The 22218-nt window shown below is 42.6% G+C and overlaps 1 protein-coding gene across 1 annotated transcript in view; it reads left to right on the forward strand.

Annotated features, from left to right (window-relative positions):
* Positions 1 to 2495: 2495 nt before the first annotated feature.
* dhx30 (DEAH (Asp-Glu-Ala-His) box helicase 30) overlaps positions 2496 to 22218 on the forward strand; it is an 80488-nt gene continuing 60765 nt past the window's right edge. The window contains exons 1-4 of the mRNA XM_059973857.1: positions 2496 to 2790; positions 9932 to 10059; positions 20684 to 20794; positions 21332 to 21537. Of these exons, the coding sequence (XP_059829840.1) occupies positions 2544 to 2790; positions 9932 to 10059; positions 20684 to 20794; positions 21332 to 21537 (692 nt within the window). The 5' untranslated portion in view covers positions 2496 to 2543. The remainder of the gene's footprint in view (positions 2791 to 9931; positions 10060 to 20683; positions 20795 to 21331; positions 21538 to 22218) is intronic.

Below are 22218 nucleotides of genomic sequence, written 5' to 3' on the forward strand. Positions count from 1 at the left end.
CACAACCTACCACGCAGAAAACTATGTTGAATATACTTGTTCAGGCCCTGTCTATTCAACTTTTTTTTTAACCAATCCCTTAGAATACCTTCCAATGATTTATCCACTACTGATTTCAGATTCATCAACCTATAATTTCTTGGAGCCTTTCTTGAACGATGGAACATTATCTATCCTACATTCCTTCAGCACCTCACCTGGGACGAAAGAAGTTTTAAATACCCGTACCGGTGCCCTGCAAGATATGAGGGGTCTCCTTGTTGAGCCCTAGGGCAGCAAGGGTTCCCAACTTGCGGTGCATGTATCCCTTGCTTAATGGTATTGGTTCAAGGCATAAAAGAGGTCGGGAACCCCTGCCCTAGGAACTTATTGACTATTTCTCAAGGCAGCGGAACCTCTTCTGTCATCTGTATCTGTGGAGTGAGAAAACAGCACAGAAAAACGAATAGTTTTGGATAGATGACCTTTCTTAGTTTCTGTGATGGTATTGTCCCCCGTGGTGTTGACAGGTAAGGAGTTCCACAATGTCTCTCTGCGCTTATGACAATAAAGGAGTGGAGTAAATGTCCAAGTCTGGATGGCATGACTTGGAGGGAAACAGTCATACATAGGAACTGGATGGTGGAGTTCATTTTTGGAAAGTAATGGGAAAAGGTTGGACATGTTGCTGCGGTGGATCATGTAATTATTGACAGCACTGCCTTATAATGCACCAATGTGATAGGATACCAAAGAGGTTGTCTGCTTTTCTTTGGATGATGCGGAACTTTAATGTTCTTGAGAGTACACTCAGGTTGTATGAAGAGCTGAAGTGATTCAGAGGGTGAGGTATTACAGAACATACCTGCCTTTTCCACCACAGTATTAGTGTCATGATCCAGTTAAGTTTCTGATCACAAGAAAACAAAACTTAACCATTCTAATTACAAACAAGAGAAGATCTGCAAATGCAGGAAATCCAAGCAACACACCCACAATGCTGGAGGAACTCAGCAGGCCAGGCAGCATCTATTGAAAAGTATAAGTGGACGTATCAGGCCGATACCCTTCATCGGGACTATTCTGAATTGCTCTAATGAAGCCAAAGTGTTATGAGGACCAAACACTTATGGCACATTCCACATAGCTGATATTTAGTATCCAGGATTAAGACCATAAAACAAAGGAGCAGAAGTCGGCCAATTGGCCTATCGAGTCTGCTCCGCCATTTCATCATGAGCTGATCTAATCTCCCCTTTAGTCCCATTCCCCTGCCTTCTCACCATAACCTTTGATGCCCTGACTACTCAGATACCTATCAATCTCTGCCTTAAATACACCCATTGACTTAGCCTCCACTGTCACTCATGGCAACAAATTCCATAGATTCACCACCCTCTGGCTAAAATAATTTTTTTGCATCTCTGTTCTGAATGGGCACCCTGCAATCCTCAAGTCAGGTCCTCTCGTACTAGAGTCCCCCACCATTGGAAAAAACTTTGCCACATCCACTCTGTCCATGCCTTTCAACATTTGAAATGTTTCTCTTGAGGTCCCCCCCTCATTCTTCTGAACTCCAAGGAGCGGTCAAATGTTCCTCATATGTTAACCTTTTATCTTTTGTAATGTGGTATCATGTTACACTTGTATCCCAGTATCATATAATTCTTTCAAACTAAGACAATTCTCATTTGTAGAAATCAATGTGATACCACTTTCAAAAATGGATTAACTAGCAAATCGTATTTTGTAATTGAATACAAAAAAATGCTGTAAGAGGCAGCAGCATATGTTGAGGAGGGAGAAAGTGCTCATTTTCTTTATCCTTACTACTTAGGAGGCCATTGGGCCTGCTCACAATAATCTCATTAGTTTTGTCCCTTCATTTAGTTCTCATAACGCACAATGTCTGATGTGCCTATTAGCACTGCACTAGACATGTGAGAGACTGTATATTACAGTGAAATAAGTGGAAATTTGATATCTGGGAGGAAAATGTCTCTCCTGGGGAAATATACATGGTCACAGAGAGAATGTGGAAACTCCACGCAGCACGGGAGATCTCGATCGAAGACCAATCTCAAGTTATCCTCCATCTCACGGCAATCCTTTCGCTGGATATTGCTGAATTCCCATGGATTATTATTATTGCACGGCATCTGGACACCTTCAAGTAAGACTGCAATGGTTGGAACTATTAAAAGTTGTGAGTAATAATCATGAGGATATCAAGTCGCATATTTGTCAGTTTTATACAACATTATGCAATGACATTGAGAACTATTAATGTTCTTTTTGTTGCAGCAATCATTTTCAGTGAGCTTTATTCTCTTAACTATTTTCCTTTATGGCTTGCAGAGTTACTGACCTGGTCTCCAATCACCAGCGGTACTGGTAATTTGTCTCAACACTTACCCCAAGGTTGGATTGAGTCTCCTTCATCCTGCCACTAGGGGCTCCATTGAGCTCAATGTCATATTTGATTGTGCAGACCATCTTGTCCGCAGCTTCTCGTTTCTCCGCGAAGGTTTTGGAGCCGGTTCCGGGGGCTGTTTGCTTCCAAGATGGCAGCAGCGGTGCGGTCTTCGGGTTTGCTGCGGCTCTTTACGAGGAAGCTCTGCCCGCTCAGGCATCCCGGTACTGGGCCATGGGGACGGACCGCAGCTTTGGTTTGGCATACTAAATGGGACTGTGGTCGGACTGGAGCAATGCACCGGTTTAAGTACTCTGCGAGCCTGCGGACGCAGCAGCAGCAGCGTGACACCGAGCGAGAGGAGCAAGAGCTGGAGCGGCCATCAGGAGTAGGGCCGGGTAGGTAAACACAAAGTACACTGTAGATGCTGGGGTCAGAGGAACACGTAGAACCAAACTGGAGGAACTCAGCAGGTCGGGCAGCATCCGTGGAAACGAGCAGTCAACGTCTCGGGCCGGGTAGGTCGCAAGGTGGGACTCAGGGACAAGTCTGATATACCCCACATATATAGTGTTTGTAATCAGATGTCTAGCGATATTGAAATATGATCAAAAACTTATTAATAAATGTGAAGCACTGCAGCACTCATCACGTATTAACTGAAGTTTTCTATGTAGGTCAATTTCACCTGTCAATACATATTCATTAGATTCAATGGACTATGGTGTAGTTTTGGAGGAAAATCGTGATAAAGCATCTTAAGATGTAAGCTAAATACAGATTCGATTTGAAATGATGAAGATGATGTACTTTTAAAAAGTGTTGGAAATAGCAGCACTTGGAGGTGAGTAGGCAGGATTGGTTTGAGTATTTTAAAATGGTTAAGGGATCCTTGCCTTTATAACCCAAAATACGAGTTTGCGGGGTAAAAAAACGAAGTTGAGCCCAGTATGCTTTCAAACTGGGCAGCAGTTTTGGGAAAGATGTCAAGGCCTTGGAGGGTATGGAGTGAAGGCTCATCTAGAATACTAACAGTTTGGAAAAATAAAAGAAGCTATTATTTCTCTTTAAGGATATTTTAAAGGTGGCTGAATCTTGAGGGTTTCTGGTAGAGTAAGTAAAAAATATACTGACAAAGAATCAGTAACCGGCGAAAGCATTTAAAGTGGCTGCCAAACAATCTAGATGAGGAAGAATTTTAGTTTTAGCTTGACATGTGAGCAGTGTTTAATGAAGGAATATCATTGAAAACCTACTAGTTATTGAAAGGACTGGACATAGAGTGGATGTTTCCATTAGACTAGAATCCAAGGGTCCAACCTCAGAATAAAAAAATGTCCCTTTAAAACAGAGATGAAGGTGTGACTTTTTTGCTACAGAAGACCAAGTCACGATGTGTATTTAAGGTAGGTATTGGTTCGTTCTTGATTGATAAAAAGGTTAAGTATTAAATAGAGAAGACTAAATAATTGGATTAATAAAAGAAACAGGCTTGATTGAATAGCAGACACTCAATGGGCCAAATGGCCTAATTCTACTCCTGTATCTTACGATCTTTTACAGAATTTGTAATACTGCCTAAAAGGGTGGAAAAAAGTGTTCTCCCAAATGAATTTCAAATGGGAATTGAATAAATGCTTGAAAACAAAAAGCATTTCCTAACTATGTTGTTAAGATAGGGCAGACTGATTAATTTATAAACACTTTCTTTCGATGAGTTGGTGCAGATGTTCAGGGCTGAATGAGCCATGAAGTGGTGACAATTAAGGAGAAGGCCACTTGGTTATTTGAAAGCAACTTTCATCTAATTCCACTTTCCAGTCCCTTCCTCTATAATGCTGCAAGATTTATTAACCAAAAACCACAATTGAATCTGCCCCTGTCACCTTAGCAGGTCCCAATGTTAAATACTTTTAATTTTTGCTCATTGCTTTTGAGAATGTTCATGTGCATTTCAAATTTAACCTTGGGTTCTTGACACCAACGATAATGGGGGACATTTCTCTATCACTGGTAAATTAGTAAATCAGATTATTGTCACATGTATTGAGTTATAGTGAAAAACCTGTCTTGCATACCATTCATACAGATCAATTCACTACAAAAGTGCATTGAAGTTGTACAAGGTGAAGTAATAGCAGTTCGGAATTAAGACTTACAGTTACAGAGAAAGTTCAGGACAGGCAAACAATAAGTGCAAAAAAGTGTCATAAGTTTGACTGTGAGGTCAAGATTCCATCTTGTACTAGAGAACTGTTCAATGATGACTAGCAACTGTCGTCCAGTAGCACTCACATCTACAGTGATGAAATGCTTTGAGAGGCTGGTCATGGCCAGAATCAACACCTGTTTCAGGAAGAACTTGACCCACTGCAATTTGCCTACCATCATAATAGGTCTACAGGGGATGCGATCTCATTGGCTCTCCATGCAGACTTTAATCACCCGGTCAATGCAAATACTTACGTCAGGATGCTGTTTATTGACTATGGCTCAGCATTTAACACCATTATGCCTACAGTCCTGATCTATAAGCTACAGAACCTCGGCCTCTACCTCCCTCTGCAAATGGATCTTCAGCTTCCTAACCGGAAGACCACAATCTGTGCAGATTAGAAATAACATCTCCACCTTGCTAACAGTTAACACTGGTGCAGCAGTGGTGGGGGGGGGGGGTGTGCTTAGCCCTCTGCTCTACTCTCTGTACACCCACAGCTGTGTGGCTAGGCATAGCTCAAATACCATCCACACATTTGCTGATGATACAGCCATTGTTGGTAGAATCTCAGATGGAGACGAGAGGGGGGTACAGAAGTGAGATATACCAGCTAGTTGAGTGGTGTTGCAGCAACAACCTTGCACTCACCATCAGCAAGACCAAAGAGCTGATTGTGGACTGCAGAAAGAGTAAGACAAGGGAACACAAACCAATCCTCATAGAGGTATCAGAAGTGAAGAGAGTGAACAATTTCAAGTTCCTGGATGACGACATCTGAGGACTGAACCTAGATACAGTACATCAATGTGGCTATAAAGACGATGAGACAGTGGGTATATTTCATTTGGAGTTTGAGGAGATTTAATTTGTCAACTAAAATACTCAAAAACCTCTACAAATGTACTGTGGAGAGAACTCTGACTGGCTGTATCACCGTGTGGAATGAGAGGGGCACTGCACAAGATCAAAATAAGTTGCAAAAATTTACCAAATTAGTCAGCTCCATCATGGATACAAGCCTCTGTAGCATCCAAGACATCTTCAAGAAGCAGAACCTTAGGAAGGCAACATCCATCGTTAAGGACCCCCATCACCCAGGATATGCCCTCTTCTGATTGTTACCATCAGGAAGGAGATACAGAAGGCTGAAGCCACACACTTAGTGACTCAGGAACAGCTTCTTCGATAGACCATGGATTTGCACCTTGGAAAGTTTCCTGGGCGCAAGCCTGGGCAAGGTTTTTTTAATGGAAGTCCAGCAGTTGCCCAGGCTGCAAGTCTGCCCTCTCCATGCCACTGATGTTGTCCATGAGCATTGAACCCATGAACTCTACCTCACTACTTTCTTATTTCTGTTTTTTTTGCACTACTTATTTTTAACTTAACTATTTAATAATGTACATTTACTTACTGTAAACGTGTTGGCACATGGCCAAGTGGTTAAGGTGTTCGTCTAGTGATCTGAAGGTTGCTAGTTTGAACCTTGGCTGAGGCTGCGTGTGTGTCCTTGAGCAAGGCACTTAACCACAAATTGCTCTGCGACGACACCAGTGCTAAGCTGTATGGGTCCTAATGCCCTTCCCTTGGACAACATCAGTGGCGTGGAGAGGGGAGACTTGCAGCTTGGGCATCTGCTGATCTTCCATTAAAAAAAGACCTTGCCCGGGCTTGAGCCCTGGAAACTTTCCAAGGTGCAAATCCATGGTCTATTGAGACTAACGGAGGACTACTACTACACTTTTGTAATTCAGATTTTTAAAATCTTGTTATGTATTTCAACTGTACTGCTGCCGTTAAAGTTAACAAATTTCACAACATATGCTGGTGATAATGAACCTGATTCTGAATAGTCTTGCAACAGCAGGATAGAAGCTGTCCTTGAGCTTGATGGTACATGTTTACAGGCTTTTGTGTTTTCTGCCCAATGAGGAGAGTGGGTGAGGTCCTTGATTATAGAGGCAGTGAGAACTGTAGTCTGAGACCATGAGGGAAGGGTGGTTTTTGTGATACGCTGAGCTGTGTCCACGACTCTACAGTTCTTTGTGATCACAGGTAGAGCAGTTGTCATACCAAGCTAGGATGAATCTGGATAGGATGCTTTATGGAGCATTGATAAAAATTAGTGAAGGTCAAAGGGAACATGCCAAATTTCTTTTGACTCCTGAGGAAGTAAAGGTGCTGGTGATCCTTCTTGGCCATGGCATCAATCATGGTTGGATCAAGACAAGCTATTGTTAAAAATTTTCACTCCGAGGAACCTGAAGCCCTCAACCTCTTGACCTCAGCATCGTTGAAGTAAACAGGAGCATGTGCACTGCCTGCTCTCTTGAAGATGATGGCCAGTTCTTTTGCTTTGCTAACATTGAGAATAATCCCAATTTATCTCGTCCCTGAACCCAGAGGGTGCAATAAGTATTTATCAAATAGGTACTAGAGTGTTGTTTCAAATTCTACGCAGCAATTTTGAGAGGATACGCCGACCTTGAAGGGTCTGCAATGAAGGCTTAGAGTTTGAGTGTTGAGACAAGAAAAGGTTGATTTGTTGAAGAATGGCAAAATTGTGGTGCTTTCTGATTTATTTCCTTAAGGTGTGTTGACCAGAATTGAAATTAATACAAAAGTTTAGTTGGTACATTTTACAAATTTATCTTAGAGAATGCTGGAGGAATCATCAAGTTAGGCAGCATCTATGGAACTGAATAACCAGTCAGTGTTTTGGGTGGGAGACTATTATCAGTTCCTCCAGCATTTTGTGTGTGTTGCTTTGGATTTTCAGCATCTGCAGACATTCTTATGTTCAAGTTTATCATTAGCTTCCTCTCTTTTGGATTCTGTACTTAGAAAACACTGAATTCTGAATGCTTTTTCAGCTGTTTTTTTGGAACCTGCCTTGATTCAAGATTAATGTATTTTTACCCCTGGGCCTTTGTTCCTTGAATACCCTTTAGAATTTTTACCCTTCATGGTGAGATTAGTAGCTTTATTTGTCACATGTATGTCGAAACATTGAAACTACAGTGAGATACATTATTTTTGCGTCAACGACCAACATGAGGATTGTGCTGGGGCCAACCCACAAGTGCCACCATGCTTCCAGAACCAACATAGCATGCCCACACCTGACTAATCCTACCCATAATGGTACATCTTTGGAATGTGGGAGGAAACCCACATGGTCATGGGGAGCACATACAAACTCCTTACAGATAGTTGGCACCGTAAAGTATTGTGTTAACAGCTATACTTCTGTATCTCCATTGCCTCCCGTTGATTTTTCTATCAATCTCTTACAGCACTGCTGTGTTCAATTTTTTTTCTGCCTAATCTGAGAGTTTTTCAATGTGTTCTTCATGTTTTTTATTATTCTCCAGTGTGAAAAAGTCATTCACTATATCTAGATTCCATAACTCAGCCACGTTTATTGTATGGATTTTAACTTTGTGGTGTTTTATCAAATTACAGTCAACAGTATTGACCTTATCAACTTTGTATCTACTGAAACAGAATTTAAATGGAAGTTGTCTTTTGCAAATCTATGTTGATTTTTATTAACTAATCATTACACATTGAGCTCCTCTTTCTCAAACTGTAATGCCCCTTTCTCTCTGGACACATCTGCCTATGTTGCAGCTCCCATTTCTAGACCTGCTAAGGTTCCAGCCCCTGAACCACCATCTCAGAAAAGGTTGAGGCACTCAAAGGAATGGTTTCAGGGACTTTGAGGTTTGAAGATGAGAGGGATCAAGGGAGGGTGGGGGGAGAGGGCACGTGAGAATGAAGTAGTGGACTTCTGTGTCTGATCCTACCACTGTGTACGTGTATGTGTTCATGCTGAGAGTCATCCGTATGCATATCCACATGTGTATGCAGGTTAATGTCCATGCAGAGCCATCTGGTCTCCAGTGGGCTTAATTGCCTCCTTGTTCTACCTTCTGTGTGAGGTGGCCAGTAGCGAAAGCAATACCATATTAAAAGAAATTAGCTCACAAGGGTACTTCTACTTCTCAGTATGAAATTTAGGAGTTATTGACAGGTTCCTCATTGGCAATTCTAACAGTGACAGAGTTGAATATCACTTTGCTGTCTTGGCCCTGGAACTCGGACATCTATGTCACCACCCTGTGTGAGATGTAACAGGCAGGAGATGATGAACTCAAAAGATCAAGCAGATGGATGCACTTTCTGCGAAGGCCAGAGTTGCCACCTTCATGGAGTGGACTTTTCCATCAAGAATGAACTAGTGGATGCTCAGCAACTCCCCAAGGATCAGCCTTTGTTATTGTATCCATTTTTTAAGCCCATCCATAATCTCAATTTCTCTTTTACTGTAGCCAAGACAGTTTATTTTTTGGTGAAGGTGATTGAGAAATTCTCATCTCGTACCTCAGCTATGTTCCTGGTATCCTGAGCGAGTTACCATTTTGCTCCTTAATAAGCATCAGCTTCTTTTGTTATTTGCAGTGTAGGAGGCTGTACTAGATACTTGGATTCTCATATAGAAATTCCAGCCTACACTTGCACTGGCTTTTGCCTTGTTTCCTTTTTCACTTCTCAGTATTCTGTACTTACTCTACTCCTCACTTGTACTGTCAATCAACATTTGTTTCATTCATTTTTCAGTTTGATCTCCCTGGATTTGATAGCCTTATGTCGAGTGGATCTGAATTGTCATTTTTTATTATTTATGATGCTGCCTGCCAATCATTGTTTCTAATTTACCCAGGTTAGGTCCATTTGCTGCCTATTAAAATTGGCCCTCTAATTTAGTGCTTTTACTCCAGATTATTCTGAGTTCTTTATCATTGTTAACTCAACCTGAGACTATTATTGTATCCCAAAAGTTCTCCCACTGGTTGCTCTAAATTATTAATTTTGCTGTATTTGTTCTGGGAAATGATGTCTCTTTCCAGAAAGGGAAGAGCACATTCTCTTGGACACATTTCTGAAATCCCTTCTATTCCAGTTTCATTGTTGCTATCCTAGCCATATCTAACGATGTGGAAAGAGAAAGAATTGGCTAGTATTTCCATTACAATAAATACCGAATGATTCCATTTGACAAATGTATTTTTCGTAGATGTAAAGTGAAGCTGAATTGAATTTCGAATTCATAAGTGACCTTGCAATTGCTCACTGTCTGTGGTCAGAGTATGCATTATAGCTTCTGGGTTAATAGTTCGTATCTCTGATGGTTATCATATGGTGAAGGGAGGAAGTTGACCTTTTCACCAACCCCTCCCTTCCTCCCCATTTTCTGCTTCCCATCCTCCAGGTTTCATTACTGTATTTGGACTTGCTGACTGGTGATATTTGTTGTTTAGATTTGCAGGTTCTACTACAAGAGTTTCCACAGCCAAAAGGCCTTCTGGCTCAGGTTATGCAGCGAGCTCTAAAAGTTTCTGATGTGAAGGATCACATTGTCTACAAATCATCCAAAGGACCTATTAAAGTAAGGCTTTCTTCCATCTATATTCACAATACAGTTTTGGTTAAATAATATTTTCGTCTCTCCGGACAAGGCACTTCTCTCTGAAGGACCTTGGGAAGCTCCCTGATTTCACACTCCCTGCTCTGCATTCAGGCAATCTACAGGTAAGTTACTCCACATGTAAAATACATACAGTTGCAAGAAAAAAGTTTGTGAACCCTATGCAGTTACCTAGTTTTCTGCAGTAATTACTCATAAACTGTGGTCTGTCCTTCATCTAGGTCACAATAATAGACAAACACAATCTGCCAAAATTTATAACACACAAATGTATTTCTTCTTGTCAACACTGAGTATGGGATTTTAAACAATTATAGTCTAGGTTCAGAAGAGTATGTGACCCTCTGGGGTAATGCCTCCTACAAAAGCTATTTGGAGTCAGGTGTTCCAATCAATGAGATGAGATTAGAGATGTGGGTTGTTGAGGTGCCCTACTCTATAAAAAAGACACACAAAGGCAGAGACTGTTCTTCTCAAGAACGATCTGTTTGTGCGCTATGCCCCAATCAAAACGACTTTCAGTGGACATTAAAAGAAGAATTGTAGAAACATGTGAAGCTAGAATAGGCTACAAAAGCATTTCTAAATACTTGAGTGTTTATCAGTCCGTAGCAAGAGAAGCCATTTACAAATGGAAGAAATTCAGTACCTTTGCTACTCTCCCTAGGAGTGGGCATCCTGCAAAGATCACACCAAGAGTACAACATGCAATGCTGAGGAGGTGAAAGAGAAGGAGTCTGAATAAACTAAATTGTTTTTGAGGATCTCTTAACTCAGCTGGAGATTAAGTGTTTATGTGGGCTTCTAGAAATGTTTGATAAGGTATGAGGAAGGAAGTGTTAATAAAACTGAGTGAGTGGAATGGAGATGCAGGCTTTTAATAGCTAATTGGTAGTAGGATGTATCAGATTGAATTAGTTTACTGATGCCACTCGTACTGGGATGCAGTAAAGAACTTGTTTGGCATGCCATCCTTGATAGATCATTTCAACACACCGGTGCATTGAGGGAAAACTAAGCCATTGCAGAATCAAGTGCTACGTTACAGAGGGTGCGATGCAGGCAGACAATAAAGTGCAAGGTTTCTGCAGAAATCTTTAGAACTCGCTAAAGTCTCTGTTCATTTGTCTACTATAAGAAAAACACTGAACAAGAATGGTGTTCATTGAAAGACACAATGGAGAAAACCATTACTCTCCAAAGAAAATATTGCTGCACGCCTCAGTTTTGCTAAAGACCACCTGGATATTCCATGGTGCTTCTGGGACATTGTTCTGTGGACAGATGAGACAGAAGTTGAACTTTTTGGCAGAAATGCACATTGCTATGTTTGGAGGAAAAAGGGCCCTGCACACCAACACCAAAACCTCATACCAACTGCGAAGCATGGTGGAAGAAGCATCATGGTTAGGGATTACTTTGCTGCTTCAGTGCCTGGACAGCTTGCAATCATTGAGGGAACAATGAATTCAAAATTGGATCAGGAGAATGTCAGTGTGGCAGTCTATCACCTGAAGCTTAATAGAAGGTAGATGATGCAGCAAGTCTGATCCAAAGCACAAGAGTAAATTAACAGAATGGTTGAAAAAGAAGAAAATTTGTGTTTTGGAATGGCCAAGTCAGAGTCAATTGACCCAATTGAGATGCTGTGGCATGGCCTGAAAAGGGCTGTTCATATAAGGTATCCCAGAAATATTGATGAATTGAAGTGGTTTGGTATGGAGAAATGGTCTAAAATTCCTCTTTGCCGTTGTACAAATCTGATCAGTAACTACAAGGGAATGTTTGGCAGAGGTTATTCCTGCTAAAGGAAGTCCTCCCAGTCATTAAATACAAGGGTTCATACACTTCTTCTAGCCTAGACTGGAATGATTAAACAACGTGTTCAATAAAGACATGAAAAGTACAGTTCTTTGTGTGTTATTAGTTAAGGCAGATTGAGTTTGCCTATTATTGTGACAGATGAAGATCAGACATTTTATGAGTAATTAATGCAGAAAACCAGAAAATTGCAAGGGGTTCACAAACTTTTTCTTTCAACTGTAAGTAATGTGTTAAAGCAGAATACCAATAACTGCCTGTTATTTATCTCCATTGCTGGAGACTTTTACTGACAATGTTCCATGGTTAATCACATGAGACTTACCCCATATTACTCTTTTGGCTTGCACGTGAAGAACAGTCATTTGGGGTGCTTCTCATATCATCAACTGTGGAACATTGCCAGTAAAAGTCTCCAGCCATGGAGATAAATAATTGAATGAGGCGATTACCGTCACTCCAGCATCATTTTCCAGTGGTCTGATATCCACTGTCGCCTCTCTTTTACATTTTATGTATCTGAAGAAACTTTTGGTATCCTTGTTAATATTATTGGCTCACTTACTTTCGTATTCCATCTTTACCTTCTTAATGACCTTTTGTTTTTAAAAGCTCCCCACCCTCTAAATTTCCAAACACGAGGAAATCTGCAGATGCTGGAAATTCAAACAACATACACAAAATGCTGGTGGAACACAGCATCTATAAGGAGAAGCACTGTCCTGAAACATTGACAGTGCTTCTCCTTATAGATGCTGCCTGGCCTACTGTGTTCCACCAGCCTTTTGTGTGTGTTCTCTAAATTCTCACTTGCTTTGCTGTATTATGTGCCCTCTCTTTGCCTTTTATGTTGGCTTTGACTTCTCTTGTTAGGCATGACGGTGTCATCTTGCCTTTAGATCACCACTTCCTCCTTGGGATGTACAGTGGCATGCAAAAGTTTGGGCATGCCTGGCCAAAATTCCTGTTACTGTGAATAGTTAAAGTGAGTAGAAGATGAACTGAACTCCAATAGTTATAAAATTAAAGATGAAACATTCTTTCCAACATTTTAAGCAAGATTAGTGTATTATTTTTGTTCTGTACAATTTTAGAGTGGGGAAAAAAGAAAAGGAGCACCATGCAAAAGTTTGGGCACCCCAAGAGATTTGAGCTCTCAGATAACTTTTACCAAGGTCTCAGACCTTAATCAGCTTGTTAGAGCTATGGCTTGTTCACGGTCATTGTTAGAAAAGGCCAGGTGATGCAAATTTCAAAGCTTTATAAATACCCTGACTCCTCAAACCTTGTCCCAACAATCAGCAACCATGGGCTCCTCTAAGCAGCTGACTAGCACTTTAAAAATTAAAATAAATGATGCCCACAAAGCAGGAGAAGGCTATAAGAACATGGCAAAGTGTTTTCAGGTAGCTGTTTCCTCAGTTCGTAATGTAATTAAGAAAAGGCAGTTAACAGGAATGGTGGAGGACAAGTTGAGGTCTGGAAGACCAAGAAAACTTCCCAAGAGAACTGCTCGTAGGATTGTTAGAAAGGCAAATCAAAACCCCTGTTTGACTGCCAAAGACCTTCAGGAAGATTTAGCAGACTCTGGAGTGGTGCTGCACTGTTCTACTGTGCAGTGACACCTGCACAAAGATGACCTTCATGGAAGAGTCATCAGAAGAAAACCTCTCCTGCATTCTCACCACAAAATTCAGTGTCAGAAGTTTGCAAAGGAACATCTAAACAAGCCTGATGCATTCTGGAAACAAGTCCTGTGGACTGATGAAGTTAAAATAGAACTTATTGGCTGCAATGAGCAAAGGTATGTTTGGAGAAAAAAGGGTGCAGAATTTCATGAAAAGAATACCTCTCCAACTGTTAAACACGGGGGTGGATCGATCATGCTTTGGGCTTGTGTTGCAGCCAGTGGCATGGGGAACATTTCACTGGTAGAGGGAAGAATGAATTCAATTAAAAATCAGGAAATTCTGGAAGCAAACATCACACCATCTGTAAAAAAAAAAGCTGAAGCTGAAAAGAGGATGGTTTCTACAACAGGATAATGATCCTAAACACACCTCAAAACCCACAGTGGACTACCTCAAGAGGCGCAAGCTGAAGGTTTTGCCATGGCCCTCATAGTCCCCCGACCTAAACATCATCAAAAATCTGTGGATGGACCTCAAAAGAGCAGTGCATGCAAGACGGCCCAAGAATCTCACAGAACTAGAAGCCTTTTGCAAGGAAGCATGGGTGAAAATTCCCCCAAACAACAATTGAAAGATTCTTTGCTGGCTACAGAAAGCGATTACAAGCTGTGATACATGCCAAAGGGGGTGTTACTAAGTACTGACCATGCAGGGTGCCCAAACTTTTGCTTCGGGCCCTTTTCCGTTTTTGTTATTTTGAAATTGTAAAAGATGGAAATAAAAAAGTAATCTTGCCAAAAATATTAAAGAAATGTGTCATCTTTAACTTTATTCCTTTGGAAATCAGGTCATCTTTTACTCGCTTAGCTATTCACAATAACCAGGGGTGCCCAAACTTTTGCATGCCACTGTATATATCCTGTGCCTTCCGAACTGCTCCCAGAAATTCTAGCCAGTGCTGTTCTGTTGTCATCCCTGCCAATGTTCTTATGCCATCAGTTTAAGTTAGCTCCTCTCTCATGCCTCTATAATTCCCTTTTCTCCACTGTAATACTGATGCATCTGACTTTAGCATCATCTTCTCAAATGGCAAGGTGAATTCTATCATATTATAATCACTGCCCCTAAGGGTTCCTTTTCCTTCAGCTCTAATCAATTCCAGTTCATTGCACAACGCCCAATCCAGAATAGCTGATCCCCTAGTGGGCTCAACCAGGAGCAGCTCTAAAAAGCTATGTTGTAGGTGTAATGACCTGATCCATATTTTTCACTGTTATGCTGTTCTGTATTTCATTTTGTGCTTTTTTGTGTGAGCTGCTTTTTTTCCCACATACATTTGGGTTATTGGTGAAGGTGAGAGAGGAGAATTGTGTGCCATCCATTTAGGATGGTCAGATTAAGGGAGGGTTTCTCTGGTGAGGGACACAAAGGTTGGGCTTGGGGTTTTTGTGAGAGAGAAGATGCCAGAGAGAAGAGGTCATAACATTTGACCTGGAGCGGGGTGATTGATGGAGGATCAGCAACGGGGAAACTGTGAGCTCCAACTTGTGCACATTAAACTGTTTCATTAAAATGGGCCCTTTTCTTTTTTTGTTCTTTCTTTTCTAACCCATTGGTCAAATTAAGAATTATAAAACTAAATCTTTTAATTGTATACAGTGTGCTGTCTGTTACTTCATGACACTGATTTGTAACAGGGTAACAAATTACACAGCATCTACATAAACAGGGTTTTGGGGTGGGCTCGTGCCTCAACCTCACACGTTTGAAAGGGCCGGAGATTGTCTGCCCTAGACTTATGCAGCTGAAGAAACTGGTGTTTAATTGTGTGGGTATCGTCCGGGATTGATTTAGTTGGATGCCATGTGATTGTGCTGAGCATTGATCCAGTGGGTTGTGTGTTTAAGTTTGTGCTGATCTATTGTCCGGTAAAACAATCATGATACATAGTTATGGATGCTGCAGGGGTTGAGTGGTGATGTGAATCCACGGAGTTACTAGTAACGAATGCATTTGTGTTGAGTGGGCTGTCCATACTTCCCGGGAGGAGGAGACTGTAGGAGAACGGAACGAATCGCAAGTCGAGTCTCCTGTAGCTGGGGGCGGAGACTTCAAGGACAGATTGCTCTCATTTCTGTGAGTGAGGGGAAAGAGTGGTCTGATTTGGAATGTCTAATGAGTTCTCCAGTGAAGGGTGGGACTTCTGAGTTGGTATCAGCCCTTACCTTCCTGGAGAATAAATGGCCCAGTGCCCAGACAGAGGGTCCTATCTATCAAAAGTTGAGAATGTTCTCTGGGGTGAAGCCCACCCTTAAGGGGGAAGAGGAGTATGACACTTGGGCGGAGCAGACCTCTCAGTTGTTAGATGAGTGGCAGTGCTCTGATCACGTAAAAAGACAGTGATTGGTTGAGAGTTTGAGGCTGGGCTGCTGACACAGTGAGAGCCATAAAGACCCAGAACTCCATTGCCACCTCTGCAGCCTACGTGCAAGTGCTCGAAAAGGTGTTTATGCAACGAGAAGCCCAGTGGAGCTCACAACCTTATTTCAGAATGCGTCAGAAGAAGGGGACAAGCTTTTTGCCTACATTTTTCGGCTAGTGAGGCAGCTAAGTTGCTTGTGGCATAGAGGGGTCATTCAGACAACTGAGGTGGATCAGTTAAGAACAGACCAAATAGCAAAAGATACCCAGTCCCAAGACCTGATCGCTTGGGGTCTACAACTGTCTCGTTTTTGAGTTGATCAGGGAAGTATGAGAAGAGGAGAATGTGTCAGTGGCGCGGGGGGCCTTGGTCAGGAGGGTACAGATCTTGGTAGTAGCCCCCTAGATTGAAGTGACCATGGATAGCCTGCACCAAGGAATGGTAAAGGCGAGTTGAGAACTGAAATGTCCTGTTGTTATCAGCAGGATTGGCCCCCCCTCCCCTCATACGATGGAGCTGATGGGGAGACAGGGCCCCTAAGGGGATGGAGTGTGCAAAATGGCTGCTAGTGGCTAGGGTCCCGTGAGATGGGGAGCAGCCGGTATTGTCTGTTACAACTGTGGTGAAGAGCGACTCTTCAGTTGGGAGTATGAATGACGGGAAACCCCTCGGACAGTGAGCCCTCGGGTACCTAAGCAGAGATGGCCATAGCACTCCGTTCCCCCATTGCTACATAGGCCAGCCTATCGGGCGGGGGGGGGGGGGGGGGATCTCCTGATTCCTTGAGACCACCTTACTCCATCATCTATTTCTTTAGTTTCAGACTCTGCTTGGGATACTTCTGACCCATATGGCGAGACCTCTCCCGGTCTACCACTTGTGCCCTCCTGCAACTCGGATCCCTCTGCCACTTCTACTGAGCTCCATTTCGTCCTCTTCACGGTCCCACTGAAACCCAGCCTGACCACAGATAGTCCCCCCCCCCCGATTTCACCTGTCTTGGTGTGGGAAAGGTTGAGTATCCCTTCCCCAATCAATGGGGAGTTAGCAAAAGGCAGCATTTACCACACCCCCGGTTCCTCATCCTCCAAGTCCGTATCCCATTCAGGGGCGGGGACCAGTCTTATCTTTGCTGCTGCTAGTCCTTCAGTCTCTCCGCATCAGTGCAGAGTCCTCTTACTAGCTGTAGGCTCCAGGTCAGGGTCTGGGTCAACATGCACACCTTGTCCCAGAAGTAGAAGGTGGTTCTGATGGAGAACCTTGACTGGCCCATTCCCATCCTCTGGTTTCACCCAGAAAACTGGTACGTTTGGCATCGGACTTTCCACTAGTTAGGGTATAGCCACCCAAAGTCAGCCAACTTATGCTTCCCAGGTAGTCCCAAGTTCCTTATGAATACCGGTCTCCCAACATGATTTGGGAGAATCTAACCTTTTGATCATACCTCCTCTTATTTCCTTGATTCTTCTTGGCAGTTGTGACCTCAACTAATTCATAAGCCTTTTTCAGCTCCCATCTCATATCACATAGTCACATACTTCAAATCAGTTTTCAGTGGTAGATCTTCCTCACCCGTCCCAAAATAAAAGTTGATAAGCAACCTCGCCCAGCACCCAAACATCAGGTAATATGGCGAGTACCCGGTAGCTTCATTTCATGTACAGTTGTAGCAGTGGCCTAGATATCCAATACGTTGACTCCACTTAATCTTTTTGCTGATCTCCAAGGAACCAAGCATGTCTAGCAAGGTCTTGTTAAACCTCTCGGGCTGGAGATCACCCTGCAGGTGATAAGTGTAGTCTTCGAATTCTCGACTTCAAGCATACTCAGTAACCCATGTATGACCCTACTCTTGAAATCCCCTCCCTGATCACTATTTATCCATGTGGAGAGGCCATAATAAATGAAATATGTCTCCCATAACACTTCGGCCACCGTCATGTCCTCTGATCCTTGGTAGGGAAAGATTGCACATATTTGGTGTAGTGATCCATAGTGACCAAGACATTCGCTATGTTACCGGCTTTTGCCTCTATTGACAAGAAATCCATACACACCAGGTCAAGGGGCCCTGCACTCTGCAAGTGGGACAATGGAGCGGCCCTCGTAGGCAGCATCTTTCTCTGTATTCATTGACTGCACGACTTGCAGTACTCTTTAACCTCCGGCTTCATTCGGGGCCAGTAGAACTGATGTCCGAGTAATCCATAGATCTTTTCAACCCCCAAATGGTCAGAATCATCATAAAGTGACTTCAACATAATCCTCTGATACTTCTCAGGCAGAACCAGCTGGGAACACAGAAGCTGGTCTGAGGTGACGTGACCCGGTACAGGATTCGGTTCTGCCATTTCAATCTGGGCCATTCTCTCAGTAATTGAGACACCACAGTGTGTTTTGTCCTCTCCATTTGAACCATGTCTCCCCTTTCCATCACTGATGAAATGGTACGGATGCCTGTGTCATTTTGCTGAGCAGCTGCTACTTCCCTAGGACTCAATTCTGGCAACTGATTTCTCTTCAGAGCCGTCAGATTACAGTACGCTTGTGAAATTGCGCCATCAGAAGCTCCCAATTGACCTACTGCTCGATGCTGCCCTTGCCTTCCCTCTGCCTTCACCATGATGCAAAACTGGCTCATGGCTTTCATTCCTGGAGCAGGAATGCTCTCCCACTCTTTGTCCCTGTCCAGCCCTTCATGCGCACATTGGGACAAAGCATCAGCATCGATATCCTTACTTCCCGGCCGGTACTTTAGGCTGAAGTCATAGGCAGACAATGCTGCCAACCACCGATGGCCTGTGGCATCCAATTTTGCCAAGTTCAGGATATAAGTTAGGGGATTGTTGTCTGCCTCACCACAAACTTGGCACCTTAGAAGTAGTCACTCAACTTATCCACCACCGCCCATTTCAATGCCAGGAACTCCAACTTCTGCATGGGTTAGATTTTCTCAGAGGGTGCCAGACTCCGGCAGACAAACACAACAGGTCTCAGCCCTGTGTCCTGATACAGGACACCCCCCAAGCCCTCTCTGCTGGCATCTGTGTGCAGTACATACGGCAATTGAGAGTCTGCAAAAGCCAGCACAGGTGCTTGTGTCAGAGCTCCTTCAGCGACTGAAAGGCCTCTTTACATTTCACATCCCATCTTGCTCCAAAAGGCTAAGATGATCTTTACCCTCCTCTCCTTTTGTCCTCCTCCCTTTTTTCCCTAAGGGAGGGTAACCACAGAAGCTGATTTAAAGGGTGACTCACTTTTGCATAGCCCTTCACAATCTTCTGATAGTAACCCCAGAACCCAAGGAACGAGCGCAAAGCACTCACAGTCTGGGGCCTTGGCCATATGGTCACCGCATCTAGCTTAGATGGATCTGTAGCTACTCCATCCCGTGAGACTCTGTACTCAACATAGTTGACAGACATCTTGCAGAACTGGCACTTGTCCAGGGAAAGTTTTAACCCGTCAGCTTTCAGGCAGCCCAGCACCTTTAGTAGCCTTGCTTCATGTTCCTCCAAGGTGGACCCAAACACAATGAGGTCATCCAGATACACCAGTATCTCAAACAGGTTCATATCCCCCACAGTTTTCTCCATGACATGCTTTAAAGTTGCAGGGGCTCCCGATGTGCCCTGGGGCATCCTATCAAACTGGAAGAATCCTAGTGGACATACATCGGTAAATGCCGTCTTCTCTTTGTCAGCCTCATTCATGGGGATCTGGTAATATCCACTCCTCAAGTCAAGCGCTCAGAACCACTTCACACCACTCAGACAGGCCAGCACGTCTTCGATCCTCGGAACCATATACTGGTCGGGAACAGTACGCATGTTCAGAGTCCTATAGTCCACATACATTCTTCTTCCTGGTCATGACAATTAGGGACGCATCTGGGCTTCTGGACTCAGTGATGAAACAAGCTTCCTTCAGCTTTCTACCTAGCTCCCTAAAATCTCTGACAAGTATTAAAAGAATTTTAGTATAAGACAGATAAATTATCTATGGAATTAAACTTAAGGTACTTAAATTATTGAATTAAAATGAAAAAAAAACTTTATTTCAGGCATGTTAGCCATTAAACTACTGGGTTGTCAATAACCAGATCCTACAGCTAGACAGTCCAGATGAAGGGGTTGACTTAAAATGTTGACAAACCATTTCCCCCTATAGGTACTACCTGGCCTGCTGAGTTTGTTCAGCTTTTTGAGTGTTTCTCCAGATTTCAGCATTTGCCACTCTCGTGTGCCCAAATTGTCAGAAAAACTTACCTATTTGACAAGCGTCCTTGGAAGGAAATGTGCTGACCTTAGCCAGTCAGACCATTATGTGTACTCCAGATATAATGGTATGATTGACCCTTCAGTTGAGAGACAATTTGGAATTGAAAAAACATGCCAATCATATCTACATGCCCACATCACTTAAATGTACATTTCACTGGCAGGACAGGCCCAATAGAGGAGATGGCACAATGGTACACAGGCAGGAGTAGATTGATATAGTGTATTGTTGAGCCAGTCGTTATCAAGTTCTTACATATTGTAGTTTGGCCTCCCTCCTTTGAATAAGGACAGGGCCTGTGTTGGTTCTTAACACTGTTGACCTGGTCATATTTTATAATATTTTGCTAGGAAGTAGTTGTCATCTTTTGTAAGCTAAATGATACGGTTTTTTTTAAATTAAGTTTATGGCTTTCTCTTTCTTTACGAAGAAAACTCTCCTATATATATATTGGCCAAGAAAACTGGTGGTAGAGGGTTTCGGTACTAAGAAGATCGATGCAGAGAAACATGCTGCAGCAGTGGCTTGTGGAATATTCAAGGTAAGATTGAATTGTTTATCGAATGCAATTAATTCACAGTTAGGGCTGAGAGACGTAATATATCAGTATGTTTTCCTGGGACCTGTGGGTATCTCAGCTGACAAGCCTCAGGAGTTTCCTTGTGAGTTAAAATGAGATGTTTTGATGCAGCTTCTGAGAACTTGCTGCAATCTTATCTCTATGATGGTAAGAACTAAGTGCAATATGGCCCTTTATTAAAGGGTAAGAGCACTGTGATTTTCTGTTTGTTTATAGCTTCAACAATGAAAAGGCAAAAGTCTATGCCTTAAACATTCTTACATTCATTTGTTGAGCTTTTCTCTGGTGTTATCTGTACTTTTTTCACTTGTGGTTGACCTTTGCTCATCAGCCTTACCAGTGCCAAAAAGCTGTTCTCAAACAAGGAAGCACTGGTAATGTGGACGGAATAAATGTGGTGTCCTAAGATATTCCACTCTTACCAGTTCACCACTGTCTGATCTGGAGAGAGGTTGACAATGGTTTTCAGACTGTATACTTGTTGGTTGTGTTTGACAGCAATGGGGTCTTCTTGGGCCGAAAAACCAGCTCTTTCAAGCTCAGGAGTACCAGCAATTGGCTGCAAAGTTTGCTGATGGGCAACCACAGATGCATCTGGTGGAGAAAAATGAAGAGATGGATGAGTTGGTGGAAGAAGAGATAATGGACTGCACAGATTTCCTTTCTATCATGGATAAAGCATCTTTGGACAAGCCTTTTCCAAGGTAATAAAGATGCTTTTTATCTGTTTTTGTATTAAGGTGGCTATCTTGCTAAAGAGCCTCTAGCAAGATTGTGATTGATGTTTTAAAACTGATATGGTTGATCAATTTATAGTAAGTTCTCTGATTCCATGCTCCTCAACGGAATTTGCTGCCTTATTTAGATGCTTATCTTCCTGTAGTTGAATTAGTCAGGAGGAAGAATCCACAAAGGTGACAATTGATATTAACAATAACCTTGACTTATCCAGCTGCTGAAGTTACTCAGGAATGGAATGGAAGTCATCTTTATCAGAATTGGTTCATTGGTAGTGATCTTTCCTTTGAGTTGGACTGTGATGAATTCTGTAGACATGAGGATATAACCTAGACTGAAAAGGTACAAGGATATGTAAACTCTTATATTAGTTGATATATATAGGTAAAATTACCACAGAAGTGATAGGCAATGACCTCTCTATTGAGAGGAATCTAATAACACAGCCTTGAGATTCAATAGGATTTGCAGTGCTGAGTCCTACACTATCAACATCCTGTGGGGGGAGGTGGGCACTATTGACCAAGAACTCAACTGGAACAACCACATAAATAGTGTGGATAGAAGTGTAAATTGAGGGCTGGGTGGCCTGCAGCGAGTTACTCAGTTCCTTGCATCCCAAAGCTTCACCACTGCTTGCAAGGTAC

The sequence above is a fragment of the Hypanus sabinus genome, chromosome 1, assembly GCF_030144855.1.
Source record: "Hypanus sabinus isolate sHypSab1 chromosome 1, sHypSab1.hap1, whole genome shotgun sequence".
Classification (NCBI taxonomy): domain Eukaryota; kingdom Metazoa; phylum Chordata; class Chondrichthyes; order Myliobatiformes; family Dasyatidae; genus Hypanus; species Hypanus sabinus.